Source organism: Mustelus asterias, chromosome 3 (genome assembly GCF_964213995.1).
Source record: "Mustelus asterias chromosome 3, sMusAst1.hap1.1, whole genome shotgun sequence".
Taxonomy (NCBI): domain Eukaryota; kingdom Metazoa; phylum Chordata; class Chondrichthyes; order Carcharhiniformes; family Triakidae; genus Mustelus; species Mustelus asterias.
Window position 1 is genome coordinate 157,347,237 of NC_135803.1, and position 20,592 is coordinate 157,367,828.

The following is a 20,592-nucleotide window of genomic DNA, read 5'->3' on the forward strand; positions in this document are numbered from 1 at the left end:
TGTTCATTCATCCGTTGTCGCAGCGTCTGCATGCATTGCAGCGTTTGCAATGTACCATGCCTCGGGACATCCTTTCCTGCAGCGTATCAGGTAGACAACGTTGGCTGAGTTGCTAGAGTATGTACCGTGTACCTGGTAGATGGTGTTCTCACGTGAGATGATGGCGTCCATGTCGATGATCCGGCACGTCTTGCAGAGGTTGCTGTGGCAGGGTTGTGTGGTGTCATGGTCACTGTTCTCCTGAAGGCTGGGTAGTTTGCTGCGGACAATGGTCTGTTTGAGGTTGTGCGGTTGTTTGAAGGCAAGAAGTTGGGGTGTGGGGATGGCCTTGGCGAGATGTTCATCTTCATCAATGACATGTTGAAGGCTCCGGAGAAGATGTCGTAGCTTCTCCGCTGTGGGAAATACTGGACGACGAAGGGTATTCTATCCGCCGTGTCCAGTGTTTGTCTTCTGAGGAGGTCGGTGCGGTTTTTCGCTGTGGCACGTCGGAACTGTCGATCGATGAGTCGAGCGCCATATCCTGTTCTTATGAGGGCATCTTTCAGCGTCTGGACGTGTCTGTTGCGATCCTCCTCATCCGAGCAGATCCTGTGTATTCGGAGGGCTTGTCCGTAGGGGATGGCTTCTTTAATGTATTTAAGGTGGAAGCAAGTCCCACATTCTCCCCCCTCCCTGTGGGAGTGAGTCCCACATTCTCCCCCCTCCCTGTGGGAAGCAAGTCCCACATTCTCCCCACTCCCTGTGGGAAGCGAGTCCCACATTCTCCCCACTCCCTGTGGGAAGCGAGTCCCACATTCTTCCCACTCCCTGTGGGAAGCGAGTCCCACATTCCCCCCACTCCCTGTGGGAAGCAAGTCCCACATTCTCCCTACTCCCCGTGTAAGGAAGTTTCTCCTGAATTCCCCATTGGATTAATGGAGACTGGGGTAAAGGATTTCTCGGCCTATCGAGGTTTGTGTGGCTCTTCAGATATGATTCCAATGAAATAAATTCTTTCACACCGTGCAACGTTTTATTAACTTGCTTTAAAATGTTTATTTACGTCGGTTTTTTGCTCACAATGTGTCACTTTTACCCCAATGATTAAAAACTCTTCTGAAGACATTCGTGTTTAGTTTAGTACCAGATTTTTGCCTAATTACACATAACCAATGATTTTCCCTGTTGTATCTTGCAGTTGCACCGTGTGAAGTGACTGTCACCAGTCAGAATGAATCTACTTCTAGCTCTGCTTCTGTTTGGTAAGTCTCGCCCTGTCTCTCTCTCCCTCTATCTCTTCAAAAATCTATTACTGAATCTACCAATATACATCCAGAGCTAGGAAATACCAGGTGTTATGACTCAGTCATAGAACTAGGAGGAGGCCATTCAGCTCCTCAAGCCTGTTCCGTCATTCAATAAGATCATGGCTGATCTCTATACATCAACTCTATGCATTTTGTTCCAAAACCTTAACATCCTTACCCAAGAATATATCAATCCAAGGTTTTAAAATTTCCTCCTGACCCCAGTCTCCCCAGCTTTTTGGGAGGGTTCCAGATTCCCACTCCCCTTTGTGTGAGGAAGTGCTCTGGCATCACTCTGAACGGCCTGGCTCTCATAGAATCCCTACAGTGCAGAAGGAGGCCATTTGGCCCATTGAGACTGTACTGGCCACAATCCCATCCAGGCCCTATTCTTGTAATCCCACACATTTACTCTGCCAGTCCCCCTGACACTAAGGTCAATTTAGCATGGCCAATCCACCTAACTAGCCCATCTTTCAGACTGTGGGAGGAAACCAGGGCACCCGGAGGAAACCCACACAGACACGGTGAGAATGTGCAAACTCCACACAGACAGCGACCCAAGCCGGGAATCGAACCCAGGTCCCTGGCACTATGAGGCAGCAGTGATAACCACTGTGCCACCGTGCCACCCTAATTTTAAAGTTCTCTGCCTTTGTTCTGGACTGCCCCACCAGAGGAAATAATTTCTCTCCACATACCCTATCGAATCCTTTGATCTTCTTAAACACCTCGATTAAAACACCCCTTAATCTTCTATACGGGAGGAAATAAAAATCTGGTCTTTGCAACTCAACCTTGTAATTAACCCTTTAAACCCTGGAATCATCAACATTCTGATGAATCTGTGTTGCAATAATCTGGGGGGTATACTCCTCGAGCATAGAAAATTAAGGGGTGTTTTAATCGAGGTGTTTAAGAAGATTAAAGGATTCGATAGGGTATGTGGAGAGAAATTATTTCCTCTGGTGGGGCAGTCCAGAACAAAGGCAGAGAACTTTAAAATTAGGGTGGCACGGTGGCACAGTGGTTATCACTGCTGCTTTACAGCACCAGGGACCCGGGTTCGATTCCTGGCTTGGGTCGCTGTATGGCGTGGGTGGGGGGTAAGCAATTGTTAAGGTTCTTGAGTGTTCTTGTGGCTGGTAGTGGGTTCCAGAGTCACTCAGCAGCTGCAAGACTGTACCATGGGTATAACAGTGTGAACTCTGAATTTTAACCTTCACTCCACAACCCTGTTTGAGTTTGTGGCCATTTACTCCTTTTACCTAATCTTTCAATGAAAGGAAGTAAATATCTGACTCTTGAATTCTGTGTTAAATAAATGAGGACAGGCGAACAGAGTCCTTGGCATGGCGCACCATGGCAATGTTGCTCAGATTCTTGGCAATGGGTCATTTCTAACACACGGTTCAATGGGTAACAGTCTCCCCTCTGATTAAAGGCTGATAGTTCTGTGCAGTACTCAGGGTCAGAGATGTCAGCATTCGGATGAGATTCAGCCAAGGCCCCTTCCTACTCTCTCAGGTGGATATAATAGCTCCCACAGCCAAATTTCAAAGAAGAATGAGGGAGTTCTCCCCAGTGTCCTTGGGTCAATATTTATTCCTCAATCAACATGACTGAGAGAATGATCTGCTTATCACATTACTGTTTGTACACATATTGCCTGTTCCCAAATTGCCGGTACTTCACTGGCTGTAAGATTGCTCTGGGATTTCCAGAGGTTGTGAAGAGTGTTATGGAAACAAAAGGTTTATTTTCATTACTTTTTTCTTCCAAATGGTCTGGGTTAAGGATGCAGTCGAGCCCCGAGGATGTCATGTGAACCTCACCTGTGTCTTTAAGTAAGGATTCCTGTGTGTGATCTCAGTGCTTTTAATTTAACATTGCCATAGCATTGGGCAGCTCCACTTAAACTGCCCCCGTCCCCAATCCCTCCTGCTTTCCATCTGGCATTGCAGAGTGGGCAGCACATTCTCTCTCGTGGCTGCAATGCCATTCTCTCGTTGCTGCCAATATCTCTGTTTGTGTAGTCTCGATAGAGTTAATGTCACAAGCCCAGAGTTTTGGAGCTGTGAAATTCTCACCGCGGTTAGTGACCATGGTTACGTCTCATCGTTTTCATTGCATAAGGACTGAAATAGTGAGAACGGCATCCTTCGAGCCAGTTACAGACAGAAATATCAGGGCTTGTGTTTGGAAAGATGGGTAAAGCTGGGACAAATCCTTGCACGGTTCCTGCCTGGTTGAACATGTTCAATGAAAATGCTGCAAGTGTTTTCCTATCTGCCAATTCCACTGGGGAGTGACGGAGGAAACCAGGAGAAAGATTGTGTGTGAAAGTAATCGGCAAATGTGTAATTGTCCTCAATTGGTTGCCTAGCTACAGATACAAAAGGTTTATAATAGGGCACGCAGAGTTCAAGATACAAAGATCCTCAGCAATGTAGGGTGGGAAACTGGGAGGGAGTTAACCTTGGGATGTCCTGACCAGGATTATGTTCATAATCAAGGCTGACACACTGAGTGAACGCAGCATTGTTCAAACTGCCGTCTTTAGACAAGACGTTAAAGCAAGGCCCCGCTTGAGTGGGTGTTAAACTCAGGCCCTGCTCGAATGGGAGCTAAACTTAGGCCCTGCTCAAGTGGGTGTTAAACTCAGGCCCTGCTCGAATGGGAGCTAAACTTAGGCCCTGCTCGAGTGGGTGTTAAACTCAGGCCCTGCTCGAATGGGAGCTAAACTTAGGCCCTGCTCCAGTGGGTGTTAAACTCAGGCCCTGCTCGAATGGGAGCTAAACTTAGGCCCTGCTCCAGTGGGTGTTAAACTCAGGCCCTGCTCGAATGGGAGCTAAACTTAGGCCCTGCTCCAGTGGGTGTTAAACTCAGGCCCTGCTCAAATGGGTGTTAACTCTCCCACAGCACGACTGAAAGATAAGTGAGAAATGCAGCCCTGGTGATTCTGGTAGACATGTGGCCACCTTTCACTTGTACACTGACCAGACCAACTCCAACCTCGCCCATATGCAGAGACATTGTTTCATTATGCACTGATCCGGCAAAAATCGTCCTGCTCGCCCGCCCCCCACACCCCCCCCCCCCCACCGCCCGCCCAACCCTCCATCCTGCGGCCCCTGATTCTGACCTCTCTGTTTGTTCAGGCTGGGGCCGATTGGGAATGGCCTCAATGTTCTGTTCGACATGAACTTCACTTCGTTCTCCAGCCCAGCCATCACCAACTCCTTGTTCCTTCTCCTTGTTCCTTCTCCTTGTCCACCTCCTCACAAACTTCCAGTCCCCTCTCACTAAACCCTTGTCACCTCCAGCTTCACTGACTCTGTCTCACTCCCCATTGTCCTCCTAGGTTTCATTCCAATACCAACAACCACTCCCCCACTATCTCTGTCCCCTCCTCCTCTCCCTCCTCCTCCCAGCTTCACTGTCACCCACTCTGCCCCTCTTCCGATAACCCTCTCTGCCTCCCCTTTCTCTGTTCATTTCCTTCTCCTCCTCTCTTCCTCTCCCTCTTACACACACTACCACTTTACCCTCCTTCTCACTCCCCCTCTCCCCCTCTTGTTTCAGTCCTGGTTCAGTTGGTAGCACTCCCACCTCAGGATCAGAAATGATTGTGGGTGCGATTCCCACTGCCGCTGCTCTGAGCACCACTGAGAGAGCGCTGCACTGCTGCCACGCAGGCCATTAAACTGAGGCTCCATCTGCCTCTCAGGTGGATGTAACCGATCCCAGAGCAGGGGATCTCACACCAATGTCGTGGCCAATATTGAGCGTTCAATCAACATCACTGAAATCTGATCATGATGTTAGCCGCAATTTGGGTAAAATGATGAGAAACAGGAAGAGGAGTATCTCATTCAGCCCCTCGGGCCTGCTCCATCATTCAGTGAGACCATGGCTGATCCAGTGTGGCCTTAACTCCACTTTCCTGCCTGTTCCCCATAACCCCCGACCCCCTTGTCTGTCTCAGCCTGGAATATATCCAGTGTCCCAGTCTCCGCTGTTTTCTGGGGGAGAGAATTCCAAACACTAACAGCCCTCGGAGAAGAGATTCCTCCTCATCTCTCTCTTAAATGGGAGATGCATTATTTTTAAAAACTGTGTCCCTGGTTCTAGATTCCCCCAAAGGGGAAACATTCTCTCAGCATCCACCCCTGTCAAAGCCCATCATGGTCTTATGGGGACAATCTTACTAAAAAAATTCAAAGTGCCAGAAGAATGTGAAAATGGGAGAGAATCGCACCCATCTTTCAGCGAGCTCTCAGATCTTATACCACTTGCGCAAAAAAAAGGCAAAGTGTGATTCACGCCAGTAGGGGGAGTGGACGGAGTCTATTCTCGGCAGAAGGCTGGCTGCTGACAGCTAGAGGGCACCATTGCGCATACATCAATCTCCCAGTGTTCCGTGTACAAGTGTACACAGAACAGAGAGATCAGTCACTCCCCTCACCCCCGCTGAATATTGTCCCCCACCCTCACTGGACATCACCTAACCCCCTTCCACACCGATCGCTGGCCTCCCCAGCCCATTACTGGCCTCCTTAGCCAATTGCTGGCCTGATACCACCCCCGCTGATCGCCACTCTGCTACTCCTCCACCCCCCGCAATCCCACATACGAGAGGCGTGATGTACTCGGGAAATAAAGGCTTTTGGAGGGCGTTTCTAGAGCGTTAGCTAACTCTATGGATTTAGTGAGGTCGAGGTTACCTTGCTCCAACAGCCGAAGGCGGATGTACGACGAGCCGATTCCCGCCATGAACGCATCTCGAGCGAGGTCGTTCATGTACTGGTCTGCCGACACTGCCTTGCAGTTGCAGACTCTGGCTAGCTGCTGAAGCTCGCACGCGTACTGTTCCGTCGTTTCGCCGGGCTGCCGCCGTCGAGTGGCTAGAAGATATCGAGCATGCATCTCATTCGGTGGTTTGTTGTATCGCTTCTTGAGAAGCTCGAGGGCCCCTTTGTAGTCGGTGGCCGCACGGATCGCTAGGTATACAGCGTCGCTTACCCTCGTATGGAGGACCCGGAGTCTGTTGGCGTCGTTGTTGACCCCTGTGGAGGCGTCGAGGTAATCCTGGAAACACTTCAACCAGTGGTCGAAAGTGTTCGATGCATCCGCCGCACGTGGGTCCAACGTAAACCGTTCGGGTTTAAGGATTTGCTCCATGTTTTCTTTGTCATTTTTTTCACAAAAAAAAAGAATTTATTCGTTGCTCTGATACTCCCCTCCAGCCAATTGCCGCCCCAGTCAATCCCCGCTTGCAGAGAGTGCAGCTCCCCCCCACCCCTTAGGCCCTGACCCATCATGGCCCCGCCCCTTCTCTTTAGGCCCTCCCCTCCCCTTAGGCCCCACCCCTTGGCACTGCACAGTGCCTGGTGGGCTGTGCCGGGGTGTTTGGTGGGCACTGCCAGGGTGCTAGGCTGGCAGTGCCAGGGTGACAGACTGGCACTGCCAAAGAGGCATTGCCCCCCCTGCCTCTGACCACCCACAGGGCTCACTGGCCTCCAGTCCCACTGGTGAGGCCAGCACATCAGTTTCCCGTTGCTGGGGACCGTACCTGATCCTCGCCGGGGAGGACCTTCCCTGGCGAGGCTGTGAAGGGAAGTGAGCCCGGTAGATTGAGTCCTGGGTCACTCATAACATTTACAAAGAACAAAGAACAGAACAGCACAGCACAGGAAAGAGGCCCTTCGGCCCTTCAAGCCTGTGCCGCTCATTGGTCCAACTAGACCATTCGTTTGTATCCCTCCATTCCCAGACTGCTCATGTGACTATCCAGGTAAGTCTTAAACGATGCCAGTGTGTCTGCCTCCACCACCCTACTTGGCAGCGCATTCCAGGCCCCCACCACTCTCTGTGTAAAAAACGTCCCTCTGATATCCGAGTTATACCTCACCCCTCTCACCTTGAGCCCGTGACCCCTCGTGATCGTCACCTCCAACCTGGGAAAAAGCTTCCCACTGCTCACCCTATCTATACCCTTCATAAGTTTGTACACCTCTATTAGGTCTCCCCTCATTCTCCATCTTTCCAGGGAGAACAAGGCCAGTTTACCCAATCTCTCCTCATAGCTAAGACCCTCCATACCAGGCAACATCTTGGTAAACCTTCTCTGCACTCTCGCTAAAGCCTCCACGTCCTTCTGGTAGTGCGGCGACCAGAAATGGGCGCAGTACTCCAAATGTGGCCTAACCAGCGTTCTATACAGCTGCAACATCAGACTCCAGCTTTTATACTCTATACCCCGTCCTATAAAGGCAAGCACACCATATGCCTTCTTCACCACCTTCTCCACCTGTGCTGCCACCGTCAAGGATTTATAGACTTGCACACCTAGGTCCCTCTGTGTTTCTATACTCCTGATGGCTCTGCCATTTATTGTATAACTCCCCCCTACATTAGTTCTTCCAAAATGCATCACTTCGCATTTATCTGGATTAAATTCCATCTGCCATTTCTCCGCCCAATTTTCCAGCCTATCTATATCCTGCTGTATTGTCCGACAATGTTCATTGCTATCTGCAAGTTCAGCCATCTTTGTGTCATCCGCAAACTTGCTGATAACACCAGTTACACCTTCTTCCAAATCATTTATATATATCACAAATAGCAGAGGTCCCAGAACAGAGCCCTGCGGAACACCACTGGTCACAGACATCCAGCCGGAAAAAGACCCTTCGACTTCTACCCTCTGTTTCCTGTGGCCAAGCCAGTTCTCCACCCATCTAGCCACTTCTCCTTGTATCACATGAGCCTTAACCTTCTTAACCAACCTGCCATGAGAGACTTTGTCAAATGCCTTACTGAAATCCATATAGACGACATCCACGCCCCTTCCTTCGTCAACCGTTTTTGTCACTTCCTCAAAAAACGCCACCAAATTTGTAAGGCACGACCTCCCTCTTACAAAGCCATGCTGTCTGTCACTAATGTGATTGTTCCGTTCTAAATGCGCATACATCCTGTCTCTAAGAATCCTCTCCAACAACTTCCCTACCACGGACGTCAAGCTCACTGGCCTATAATTACCCAGGTTATCCCTGCCACCCTTCTTAAATAATGGTACCACATTCGCTATCCTCCAATCCTCAGGGACCTCACCTGTGTCCAATGAAGAGACAAAGCTATCCGTCAGAGGCCCAGCAATTACATCTCTTGTCTCCCTGAGCAGTCTAGGATAGATGCCATCAGGCCCTGGGGATTTGTCAGTTTTAATGTTACCTAAAAAACCTAACACTTCCTCCCTTGTAATGGAGATTCTTTCTAACGGGTCAACACCTCCCTCTGAGACACTCCCAGTCAAAAGTCCCTCTCCTTTGTGAAGTCTCCTGTTCTGAAGACTGTGGAGGAACAGAGAGATCTTGGGGTCCATATCCACAGATCTCTAAAGGTTGCCACTCAAGTGGATAGAGCTGTGAAGAAGGCCTATAGTGTGTTAGCTTTTATTAACAGGGGGTTGGAGTTTAAGAGCCGTGGGGTTATGCTGCAACTGTACAGGACCTTGGTGAGACCACATTTGGAATATTGTGTGCAGTTCTGGTCACCTCACTATAAGAAGGATGTGGAAGCGCTGAAAAGAGTGCAGAGGAGATTTACCAGGATGCTGCCTGGTTTGGAGGGTAGGTCTTATGAGGAAAAGTTGAGGGAGCTAGGGCTGTTCTCTCTGGAGCGGAGGAGGCTGAGGGGAGACTTAATAGAGGTTTATAAAATGATGAAGGGGATAGATAGAGTGAACGTTCAAAGACTATTTCCTCGGGTGGATGGAGCTATTACAAGGGGGCATAACTATAGGGTTCATGGTGGGAGATATAGGAAGGATATCAGAGGTAGGTTCTTTATGCAGAGAGTGGTTGGGGTGTGGAATGGACTGCCTGCAGTGATAGTGGAGTCAGACACTTTAGGAACATTTAAGGATAGGCACTTTAGGAACATATTGGATAGGCACATGGAGCACACCAGGATGATAGGAAGTGGGATAGCTTGATCTTGGTTTCAGATAAAGCTCGGCACAACATCGTGGGCCGAAGGGCCTGTTCTGTGCTGTACTGTTCTATGTTCTATGTTCTAATACCGATGCAAAGTATTCATTTAGGATCTCCCCTATTCCCTTGGGTTCTAAGCATAATTCCCCTCCTTTGTCCCTGAGAGGTCCGACTTTTTCCCTGACAACTCTTTTGTTCCTAATATATGAATAAAATGCCTTAGGATTCTCCTTAATCCTGTCTGCCAAGGACATTTCGTGACCTCTTTTTGTTCTTCTAACACCCCGTTTGAGTTCTCTCCCACTCTCTCTGTATTCCTCCAGAGCTCCATCTGTTTTCAGTTGCCTGGACTTAACGTACGCCTCTCTTTTCTTTTTGATCAGATCCTCAATTTCCCTGATTATCCACAATTACATCAGATCATCATGATTATAATCAGCCTCGCGCCCTTCCCAGTGCCGGCAGTATTGTGAGATCTTACTGGCTTGCTACTCCAGTTGACTGGTGGGACGAGCCAGTAAGATTGCCCCCGATATGTTTCAATAAGATCACCTCTCAATTTTCTAAACTCTAATGAGGAAGGCCCAATCTGCTCAAATGTCCCTCATTGGACAACTCCTTCTTCCCAAGAACCAGCCCAGTGAAATTTCCATTCCATCCTCGCCTCTGTGTCAGAATTATGCCTCAATCCAAAGGCATAATTCATTAAACTGCTTCTTTTGCCAGTATATCCCTCCTTAAGTCAGTTGTAGCAAGACATCCTGACTTTTATCTCTTGTCTGTGTTTCCTACATAACAACAATGACTACACTTCAAAGTACTTCATTGGTTGTAACGTGCTTTAAGACAGATAGGGCGGAATTTTCACGGGAATCATCGCGGGCGGGACATGGACAATGCAAAGGTCCTTTGATCATGGGTGGGATTTTCCGACCTTGGGGTGAGCGGGGCCAGAAAAGCCCCCCTATCGTGTCTGTGGACGGCACTATCAAAATGCAAGACTTTCTTTCCTTTCTCTCCCTCCCGTTCTCTCTTTCCAACTCATCTCTCTCCTCATTCCCCTTCTCACTTTCTGCAGTTACCACTCTTCTCTCCACTACCTCCTTCTGCTGAACAAGTTATCCGGAATGTTCCCACTCTGTTCTGAGCAACTTCGCTATGACGACATGTTGGATGCTTCAACTGGGAGTTGGGTGGAGATCAGCTCCTGTTCTCTCTCTAACCCCTCGCCCCCACCCTCGCCAGGACAGTATAGCTGTGAACAACCCGTTACAACAGGAGCTGCAGTGGCCTCGAACAAACCTCGTGGGTGAGAAGCCAGGTAGCTCACAGTGCCTTGGCTCACATTTTAAGCAGAGTGACGAGGGTAGGGTCTGGTGGTTGAATCACTCATGGAGGCCAGTGCGAGTCAGCCTGTTCTGGTGGATCAGGATGTGGGCCGACGATGGGAAAACAGGGGAGGATTTTGTGAAAAAATGAATGTGTATTTTATCAGCCTGTTGTGAGCTGGTGCAGAACTGTAAATAATCCACTCGCAGAGGATTGGTTGAATTTTATGCAGCGTGGTTATGCGAGCGAACGGATTAGGATCTGTTTGGAATATGTACTTTGTACTGGTTTTTTCTGAGCGGTGTGTTCTATTAATCATTGACTGGCCTCAAGCGCTCTGCTGACTATAGGAGGACACCAGCTGTAGCGTCTGTAGGGAGTTACTTGGGCGGATGTCATGTATGACTCGAGGTTAGATGTTAGCTGTTTGATTCTTGTCACCTTTCCATTTCATCCTCGTCTCCGTGTCAGCAGGTTGAGGGGGTTGAAGCCTCAATCCAAAGGCATAATCCAGGCCCAAACCCCCAGTGCGGTGCCGAGGGAGTCTTTTGGATGAAATTTTTAACCAAGATGCGGACTGCCCAGTTAGGTGGACATAAAGGAAATTGAAAATAAGTGGGGGTGTTCTCCCGGGGACCCTGAACAATATTTACCCCTCAGCTAACAGCCCTGGAAACAGCTTATCGGGTTACCTGTCGCATTGTTGTCTGTGGGAGCTTGCTATGCACAAATTGGCTGCCAAGTTTCCTGCATGATAACAATAGCTGGATGCTATAGAAATGCAGTGCTTATTCCTTTCTTGAATGTGACTCCAGTTCCACACTGTCATGATTGACTCTTAACTCCCTCTGAAACGGCTCAGTGAAACCATCAGTTATTTCAAACCACTACAAGAAACACCTTCTCAGGACAACTACTTAACACAGCTGTTTACAGTCTATATTAATGACTTGGATGATGAGACAGAATATTGTATCCAACTCTTTTTAAACTCATTTGTGGCATTTATTGTCCATCTCTAATTGCCCTTGAACTGAGTGGCTTGCTAGGCCTTTAAAATGTTAACCACATTGCTGTGGGTCTGGAGTCACATGTAGACCAGACCAGGTAAGGACAGCAGATTTCCTTCCCTAAAGGACATTAGTGAACCAGATGGGGTTTTAAGATAATCAACAATAATTTCATGGTCATCATTCAATGTTTAATTCCAGATTTCTACTGAATTCACATTTCACCATTGGCCATGGCAAGATTCAAACCTGGGCTGCCAGAGAAATTCCCTGGGTCACTAGTCACATAACAAACCACTCTGCCATTGCCTCCCCAATGCTGATGATACAAGATAGATGGGAATGTCAGATGTGGGGAGGACACAGGGCTGCAAAGGGGCATTGACTGGCTAAGGGAGTGAACAACAGATTGGCAGATGGAGCATAATGTGGGTATAGAACCATAGAAATTAGGAGCAGCCGGAGGCCATTCAGCCCTTCAAGCCTGTTCCAGCATTCATTATGTGGTTAGGGAGGGTTTAAACTAATATGGCAGGAGGATGGGAACTTTTGCAAGGATTCAGAGTAGGAGGAATTAAGAACAAGAGAAAAAGACAGTGAGGAGAATCAGGAAAGTGATAGGCAGAGAAATCAAGAGCCAGAATCAGATCAGGACCGAGTAAAAAGTAGTAGGAAAGGGAAGAAACGTTGAAAGTGCCCACCTTCAGGTTTTGTACCTCAATGCTCGGAAAATTTGAAACAAAATGGAAACATCCTAATGCACAGATAGATGTAAACGGGGATGATATATTCGGCATGATGGAGACGTAGCTCCAAGGTGAGCAAGGATGGGAACTAAACATTGAGGGCTATTCAGTGTTTAGGAAGGACAGACGGAAAGGAAAAGGTGGTGGAGTTGCATTGTTGATTAAAGACGATATTGATACGATATTGAGGAAAGATATTAGCATAGATGATGTGGAATCTGTATGGGTCGAGTTAAGAAACAACCCTTTTGGTGGGGGTGGTATACAGACCACCAAACTGTAGGGGAATTTTGGGAAAAGCATTAGACAGGAAATCAGAGATGCCTGTGTTGAAGGAACATCTGTGATTATGGGTGACTTTCATCTGCATATAGATTGGGAGAGTCAAATTAGTCACAGTACAATAGCGGAGGAATTTCTGGAGTGTATACGGGATGGTTTTCTGAAGCAATACATTGAGGAACCAACAAGGGAGCAGGCCATCTTGGATTGGGTGTTGTGCAATGAGAAAGGATTAGTTGGCAATCTAGTTGTGAGAGAACCCTTGGGGACGAGTGACCATAATCTGGTAGAATTCTTTGTCAAGGTGGATAGTGATGTAGTTAATTCTGAGACCAGGGTCCTGAATCTCAATAAAGGTAACTATGATGGTATGAGGCATGAATTGGCCATGATGGACTGGGAAACATTACTGAAAGGAAAGACAGTGGACAGACAATGGCAGGCATTTAAAGAACAAATAGGTGAGAAGTTGTTGATTCCTGTTTGGCGCAAGAGTGGGAAGGGAATTGTGGCACTGTTGTAGGCTGCAAAGAGATATAGATAGGATGCAGAGCTAGGCTGAAAAATGGCAAATAGAGTTTAACCCTGATAAATGCGAGGTGATTCATTTTGGTAGGACAAATTTGAATGTGTATTACGGGGTCAAAGGTAGGGTTCTGAAGAACGTGGAGGAACAGAGAGATCTTGGGGTTCATATCCACAAATCTCTGAAGGTTGCCACTCAAGTGGATAGAACCGTGAAGAAGGCCTATAGTGTGTTGGCGTTCATTAACAGGGGGTTTGAGTTTAAGAGCCGTGGGATTATGCTGCAACTGTACAGGACCTTGGTGAGATCACATTTGGAATATTGCGTGCAGTTCTGATCACCTCACTACAAGAAGGATGTGGCGACACTGGAAAGAGTGCAAAGGAGATTTACCAGGATGCTGCCTGGTTTGGAGGGTAGGTCTTATGAGGAAAGGTTGAGGGAACTTGGGCTTTTCTTTTTGGAGCGGAGGAGGTTGAGAGGAGACTTGATAGAGGTTTAAAAGATGATGAGGGGGATAGATAGAGTGAACGTTCAAAGACTATTTCCTCGGGTGAATGGAGCGGTAACTAGGGGGCATAACTATAGGGTTCATGGTGGGAGATATAGGAAGGATGTCCGAGGTAGGTTTTTTACTCAGAGAGTGGTTGGGGTGTGGAATGGACTGCCTGCAGGGATAGTGGAGTCAGAAACTTTAGGAACATTTAAGAAGCTATTGGATAGGCACATGGAGCACTTTGGGATGATAGGGAGGAAATAACTTGATCTGGGTTTCAGACAAAGCTCGGCACAACATCGTGGGCCGAAGGGCCTGTTCTGTGCTGTACTGTTCTATGTTATGTTCTATGTTCTGTGTTCTATGTTAAAACCATGATTTACAAGGGAAATTAGAAATAGTTTCAGATTCAAGGAAGAAGCATACAAATTGGCAAGAAAAAGCAATAATTCTGAGGATTGGGAGCAGTTTAAAATTCAGCAAAGGAGGACCAAGGGATTGATTAAGAAGGGAAAAATAGAGTATGAAAGTAAGCTAGTGGGGAACATAAAAATTGACTGTGAAAGTTTCTATAGATATGTAAAGAGAAAAAGATTGACAAAAATGAATGTAGGCCCTTTACAGTCAGAAATGGGAGAATTCATAACGGGGAATAAAGAAATGGCTGAGGAATTAAATTTATACTTTGCTTCAGTCTTCACAAAGGAAGACATGAATAATGTACCAGAAGTGCTGAGAGAAACATGTTTTAGTGAGGAGCTGAAGGAAATCAGCATTAGTAGGGAAATGGTTTTGGGGAAATTGATGGGATTGAAGGTGGATAAATCTCCAGGTCCTGATAATCTTCATCCCAGAGTACTTGAGGAAGTTGCCCTGGAAATAGTAGATCCATTGGTGGTCATTTTCCAAAATTCTTTGGACTTTGGACTGGTTCCTACAGATTGGAGGGTAGATAATGTAACCCACTGTTCAAAAAGGGAGATAGAGAGAAAACAGGGAACTATAGACCAGTGAGCCTAACGTCGGGACTGGGGAAGTTGCTGGAGTCCATTATCAAGGATTTCATAACTCAGCATTTGGAAGGCAGTGGTATAATCAGAAAAAGTCAGCATGGATTTACAAAAGGGAAATCATGCTTGATGAATCTATTGGAATTAGAACATAGAACATAGAAAAACTACAGCACAAAGAGGCCCTTCGGCCCACAAGTTGTGCCGAACACGTCCCTACCTTCTAGACCTACCTATAACCCTCCATCCTATTAAGCTCCATGTACTCATCCAGGAGTCTCTTAAAAGACCCTATTGAGTTTGCCTCCACCACCACTGACGGCAGCCGATTCCACTCGCCCACCACCCTCTGTGTGAAAAACTTACCCCTAACATCTCCCCTGTACCTACCCCCCAGCACCTTAAACCTGTGTCCTCTCGTAGCAGCCATTTCCACCCTGGGAAAAAGCCTCTGAGAGTCCACCCGATCTATCCCTCTCAACATCTTATACACCTCTATTAGGTCTCCTCTCATCCTTCGTCTCTCCAAGGAGAAAAGACCGAGCTCCCTCAGCCTATCCTCATAAGGCATGCCACTCAATCCAGGCAACATCCTTGTAAATCTCCTCTGCACCCTTTCAATCTTTTCCACATCCTTCCTATAGTGAGGCGACCAGAACTGAGCACAGTACTCCAAGTACTCCACAGTACTCCAAGTTGTTTGAGGATGTAACGAGTAGAGTTGACCAAGGAGAACCAGTGGATGTGGTTTATTTAGACTTTCAGAAGCTTTCGACAATGTCTTACGTAACAGACTACTATGTAAAGTTAAAGCACATGGGATTGCAGGTAATGTCTTGAGATGGATAGAAAGCTGGTTAGCAGATAGGAAGCAAAGAGTTGGCATAAATGGGTCTTTCTCTGATTGGCAGTCAGTGACTTGTGGGGTTCCGCAGGGATCTGTGCTAGGACCCCAAGTGTTCACATTATATATTAATGATTTGGAAGAGGGAACTGAATGTATTGTCTCCAAATTTGCAGATGATACAAAGTTGGGTGGGAGGGTGAGCTGTGAGGAGGATGCAGAGATGCTTCAGTGTGATTTGGACAGGCTGAGTGTGTGGGTATCTGCATGGCAGATGCAGTATAATGTGGATAAATGTGAGGTTATCCACTTTGGTAGCAATAATAGGGAGACAGATTATTACTTGAATGGGAGTAAATTGAGAGAGGTGGATACTCAGCGAGACCTTAGTCTCCTCATGCACCAGTTGCTGAAAGTAAGCGCGCAGGTACAGCAGGCAGTAAAGGCAGCAAATGGTATGTTGGCCTTCATAGCGAGAGGATTTGAGTATAGGAATAGGGATCTTTTGCTGCAATTGTATAGGGTGTTGGTGAGGTCACACCTAGAGTATTGTGTGCAGTTTTGGTCTCCTTATCTGAGGAAGGATGTCCTTGCTATAGAGGGAGTACAGCGAAGGTTTACCAGGCTGATTCCTGGGATGGTAGGTCTATCAAATGAGGAGAGACTAAGTCGGTTAGGATTATATTCACTGGAGTTTAGAAAAGTGATCATAGAAATCATAGAAATCATAGAAACCCTACAGTGCAGAAGGAGGCCATTCGGCCCATCGAGTCTGCACCGACCACAATCCCACCCAGGCCCTACCCCCACATATTTACCCGCTAATCCCTCTAACCTACGCATCTCAGGGGCAATTTTAACCTGGCCAATCAACCTAACCCGCACATCTTTGGACTGTGGGAGGAAACCGGAGCACCCGGAGGAAACCCACGCAAACACGAGGAGAATGTGCAAACTCCACACAGACAGTGATGGGGGATCTTATAGAGACTTATAAAATTCTAACAGGGTTAGACAGGGTAGATTGAGAAAGAATGTTCCCAATGTTGGAGGAGTTCAGAATTTGGGAGTCATAGTTTGAGGATAAGGGGTAAAGCTTTTAGAACTGAGGTGAGGAGAAATTTCTTCACCCAGAGACTGGTGAATGTGTGGAATTTACTCCCACAGAATGTAGTTGAGGCCAAAACGTTGTGTGATTTCAAGAAGAAATTAGATATCGCTCTTGGGGCTAAAGGGATCAAGGGATAGGTGCAGGAAGGGGGATCAGGATATTGAATTCGATGATCAGCCATGACCAAAATGAATGGCGGAGCAGGCTCGAGGGGCTGAATGGCCTCCTCATGCTTCTAGTTTCTATGTTTCTAGAGTTACAGAGGAGATCATCTTTCAGAATTCTGTAGACTCTGGAGTCGTTCCTACAGATTGGAAGGTGGTAAATGTAACCCCACTATTTAAAAATGAGTGAGAGAGAAAATGGGAAACCACAGACCTGTTAACCTGACATCATAAGAACGAGAAGCAGGAGTCGGCCGTCTGGTCCCTCGAGCCTGCTCCGCCATTCAATAAGATCATGGCTGATCTTTTCGTGGACTCAGCTCCACTTACCCGCCCGCTCACCATAACCCTTAATTCCTTTACTGTTCAAAAATGTATCTATCCTTGCCTTAAAAACATTCAATGAGGTAGCCTCAACTGCTTCACTGGGCAGGGAATTCCACAGATTCATAACCCTTTGTGTGAAGAAGTTCCTCCTCAACTCAATCCTAAATCTGCTTCCCCTTATTTTGAGGCTATGCCCCCTAGTTCTAGTTTCACCCGCCAGTGGAAACAACCTCCCTGCTTCTATCTTATCGATTCCGTTCATAATCTTATATGTTTCTATAAGATCTCCCCTCATTCTTCTCAGATCTCCCCTCATTCTCCTAAGAGTCATCGGGAAAATACTAGAATCTAGAATAAAGGATGTGATCACAGGATAATTATAAAATAATGGTCAGATTGGACAGAGTTAACTGATTTATGAAAGGGAAATCGCGTTTAACAAACCTGTTGGAATTTTTTTGAGGATGTAACTCTCAGGATAGATAAGGGGGAACCAGTGGATGTTGTATGTTTAGATTTTCAGACAGCTTTTGATACAGTTAGTAAACAACATTAGACCAGATGGGTTAGGGGGTAATATACTGGCATTGGATGGAGAACTGGTTCAGGGTTGGAATAAAAGAGCCATTTTGGAGTTGGCAGGCTGGGAGTATTCGGGTGCCCCAAGGATCAGTGCTTGGGTGCCAGTCACAAAGAATTTCAATGTGGGGATACAATGTAATATTTCCAGGTTTGCAGAGGACACAAAACCAGGTGGAAGTGTGAAGTTGTGAGGAGGATACAAAGCCACCTCATGGGGATTCGGGGAGGCTAATCGAGTCAGCAAAAATTTAGTAGATGGAATAGAAAGTGGAGAAATGTGAGGTTATCCAATCTGGCAGGGAAAACAGAAATACAGAGTAGGAATTTCCACACAACTCACCGCGTGTTTTGCAGTAGTGGCGGCAGCCCACCATTGGATGATGGCGGGATCTTCCGGTCCCACCGTTGTCAACAGGATTGAATGCAGTGCTTGCCACAGGTGGTGAGAGTGCGCCATCAGTGGGACTGGAAGATTCTGCTGGCATGAAGGGCCGGAAAGTTCCGGACACAGAGTATTTCTTAAATGATGAGAGGGAGGAAAGTGTTGAATTTCAAAGGGACTTGGGTGTGCCTGTTTATGAATCACTGAAAGTTAACATGCAGCCACAGTATGCAATTAAGAAGGAAACGGGATGGTGGCCTTTATTTCAAGAGGATTTGAGTACAGGAGTAAAGATGTTCTTACGACAATTATATAAAATCTTGGTGATACCAAGTGTTGTGTATGGTTTCGTTCTCCTTATCGAAGGAAAGGTATACTAGTCACAAACGGAACGCGACAAAGGTTCATTAAATTAATTTCCAGGATGGAAGGATTGTCCTGATGAGGAAAGGTTAAATAGACGGGGCCTTTATTCTCAGGGTTTAAGAGAATGAGAGATGATCTCATCCAAACATATAACTTTGTTTTTATTTTGATTGGGTGCCAATTTACCCCTCACCCAATGAACAAATAGTAACCTCAGTCGCAAAAGCCCCAGTTACTCCCAACATCTGCAGCTTCTTGTGGGAGAGAGTTTCGGATTCCCAACCCCCGTTGTGTGAGGAAGTGCTTCCTCCGATCCCCCCCCCCCCAAATGGCCTGGTTCTCGTTTGAAGGTTCTGCCCCTTGTTCTGGATTCCCCCATCCCAAACCAGACAAAACCGTTTCTCTCTTTAAACCTTACTAAATTCCTTAATCATCTTAAACACTGCAATGAGTGCATCATATCCAATACCATCTTTGTCTGTGCAACCTGTCCTCATAATTTAAGCTTTGTCTCCTTGGATTGGGCAACTCTGTGCCCATCAGATATTGGCATCAAACAGACCCACCGCACCGGCAGACTGACTGCTCCTGACCTTATCCTGGGCAGGAAGCATCCTTTTCATTATTACATCCATATTCCTTTCCACTCAAATTGGTCATTTTTATTTGCTTTTCTTGTGCCAATTTCAGGAGTTAATGATTAGAAGCTAAAGTCTCCAGGAACCAAGGTGGAGATGTTAGAATCTTGCGCCTGTAGGTGTGTGCGCCTGAGGATCACTAATGTGGAATATTTGAAATAGTTTGGATGCCTCCGTGTTGAACTTTACCTTCTGAGCGCTTACACTTTGTTTGGCCGTTTGGGAGCTGGGCACCCTCCTCCCACAGGAGACACAGCTGTCTCCAGGGCTTTGAATAGAGATGTCAATGAAGAACTGCAGCAAACACTGCAATGAACAATTAGAAAGATGTCCCACCTGTTTTATCAAAGCAGCATTTGCATGTTGGAAATCCAGGTGCCCAATGCACAGCTTCAGAATGAGATATAAACCTTTGACAGTTCGGTTCAATTCCCCAATAGGGAGTGCCGCACTGTCAGAGGGTCAGTGCTGAGGGAGTGCCGCACTGTCAGAGGGTCAGTGCTGAGGGAGTGCCGCACTGTCAGAGGGTCAGTACTGAGGGAGTGCCGCACTGTCAGAGGGTCAGTGCTGAGGGAGTGCCGCACTGTCAGAGGGTCAGTGCTGAGGGAGTGCTGCACTGTCAGAGGGTCAGTACTGAAGGAGTGTCGCACTGTCAGAGGGTCAGTACTGAGGGAATGTTGCACTGTCAGAGGGTCAGTGCTGAGGGAGTGCCGCACTGTCAGAGGGACAGTACTGAGGGAGGGCTGCACTGTCAGAGGGTCAGTATTGAGGGAGTGCCGCACTGTCAGAGGGTCAGTGCTGAGGGAGTGCCGCACTGTCAGAGGGTCAGTACTGAGAGAGTGCCGCACTGTCAGAGGGTCAGTACTGAGGGAATGTTGCATTGTCAGAGGGTCAGTGCTGAGGGAATGTTGCACTGTCAGAGGGTCAGTACTGAGGGAGTGCCGCACTGTCAGAGGATCAGTACTGAGGGAGTGCCGCACTGTCAGAGGGTCAGTACTGAGGGAATGTTGCACTGTCAGAGGGTCAGTACTGAGGGAGTGCCGCACTGTCAGAGGGTCAGTGCTGAGGGGGTGCTGCACTGTCAGAGTGTCAGTACTGAGGGAGTGCCGCACTGTCAGAGGATCAGTACTGAGGGAGTGCCGCACTGTCAGAGGGTCAGTACTGAGGGAATGTTGCACTGTCAGAGGGTCAGTACTGAGCGAGTGCTGCACTGTCAGAGGGTCAGTACTGAGGGAGTGCTGCACTGTCAGAGGGTCAGTACTGAGGGAGTGCCGCACTGTCAGAGGGTCAGTGCTGAGGGAATGTTGCACTGTCAGAGGGTCAGTACTGAGGGAATGTTGCACTGTCAGAGGGTCAGTGCTGGGGGAGTGCTGCACTGTCAGAGGGTCAGTACTGAGGGAGTGCTGCACTGTCAGAGGGTCAGTACTGAGGGAGTGCTGCACTGTCAGAGGGTCAGTACTGAGGGAGTGCCGCACTGTCAGAGGGTCAGT

At 47.5% G+C, this 20,592-nt stretch overlaps 1 protein-coding gene across 3 annotated transcripts in view; it reads left to right on the plus strand.

Annotated features, from left to right (window-relative positions):
- lamb2l (laminin, beta 2-like) overlaps positions 1-20,592 on the plus strand; it is a 195,898-nt gene that overhangs the window by 15,997 nt on the left and 159,309 nt on the right. For all 3 annotated transcript variants that reach the window (XM_078210012.1, XM_078210011.1, XM_078210010.1), the window contains exon 2: positions 1,181-1,244. In XM_078210012.1, the coding sequence (XP_078066138.1) occupies positions 1,214-1,244 (31 nt within the window). In that variant the 5' untranslated portion in view covers positions 1,181-1,213. The remainder of the gene's footprint in view (positions 1-1,180; positions 1,245-20,592) is intronic.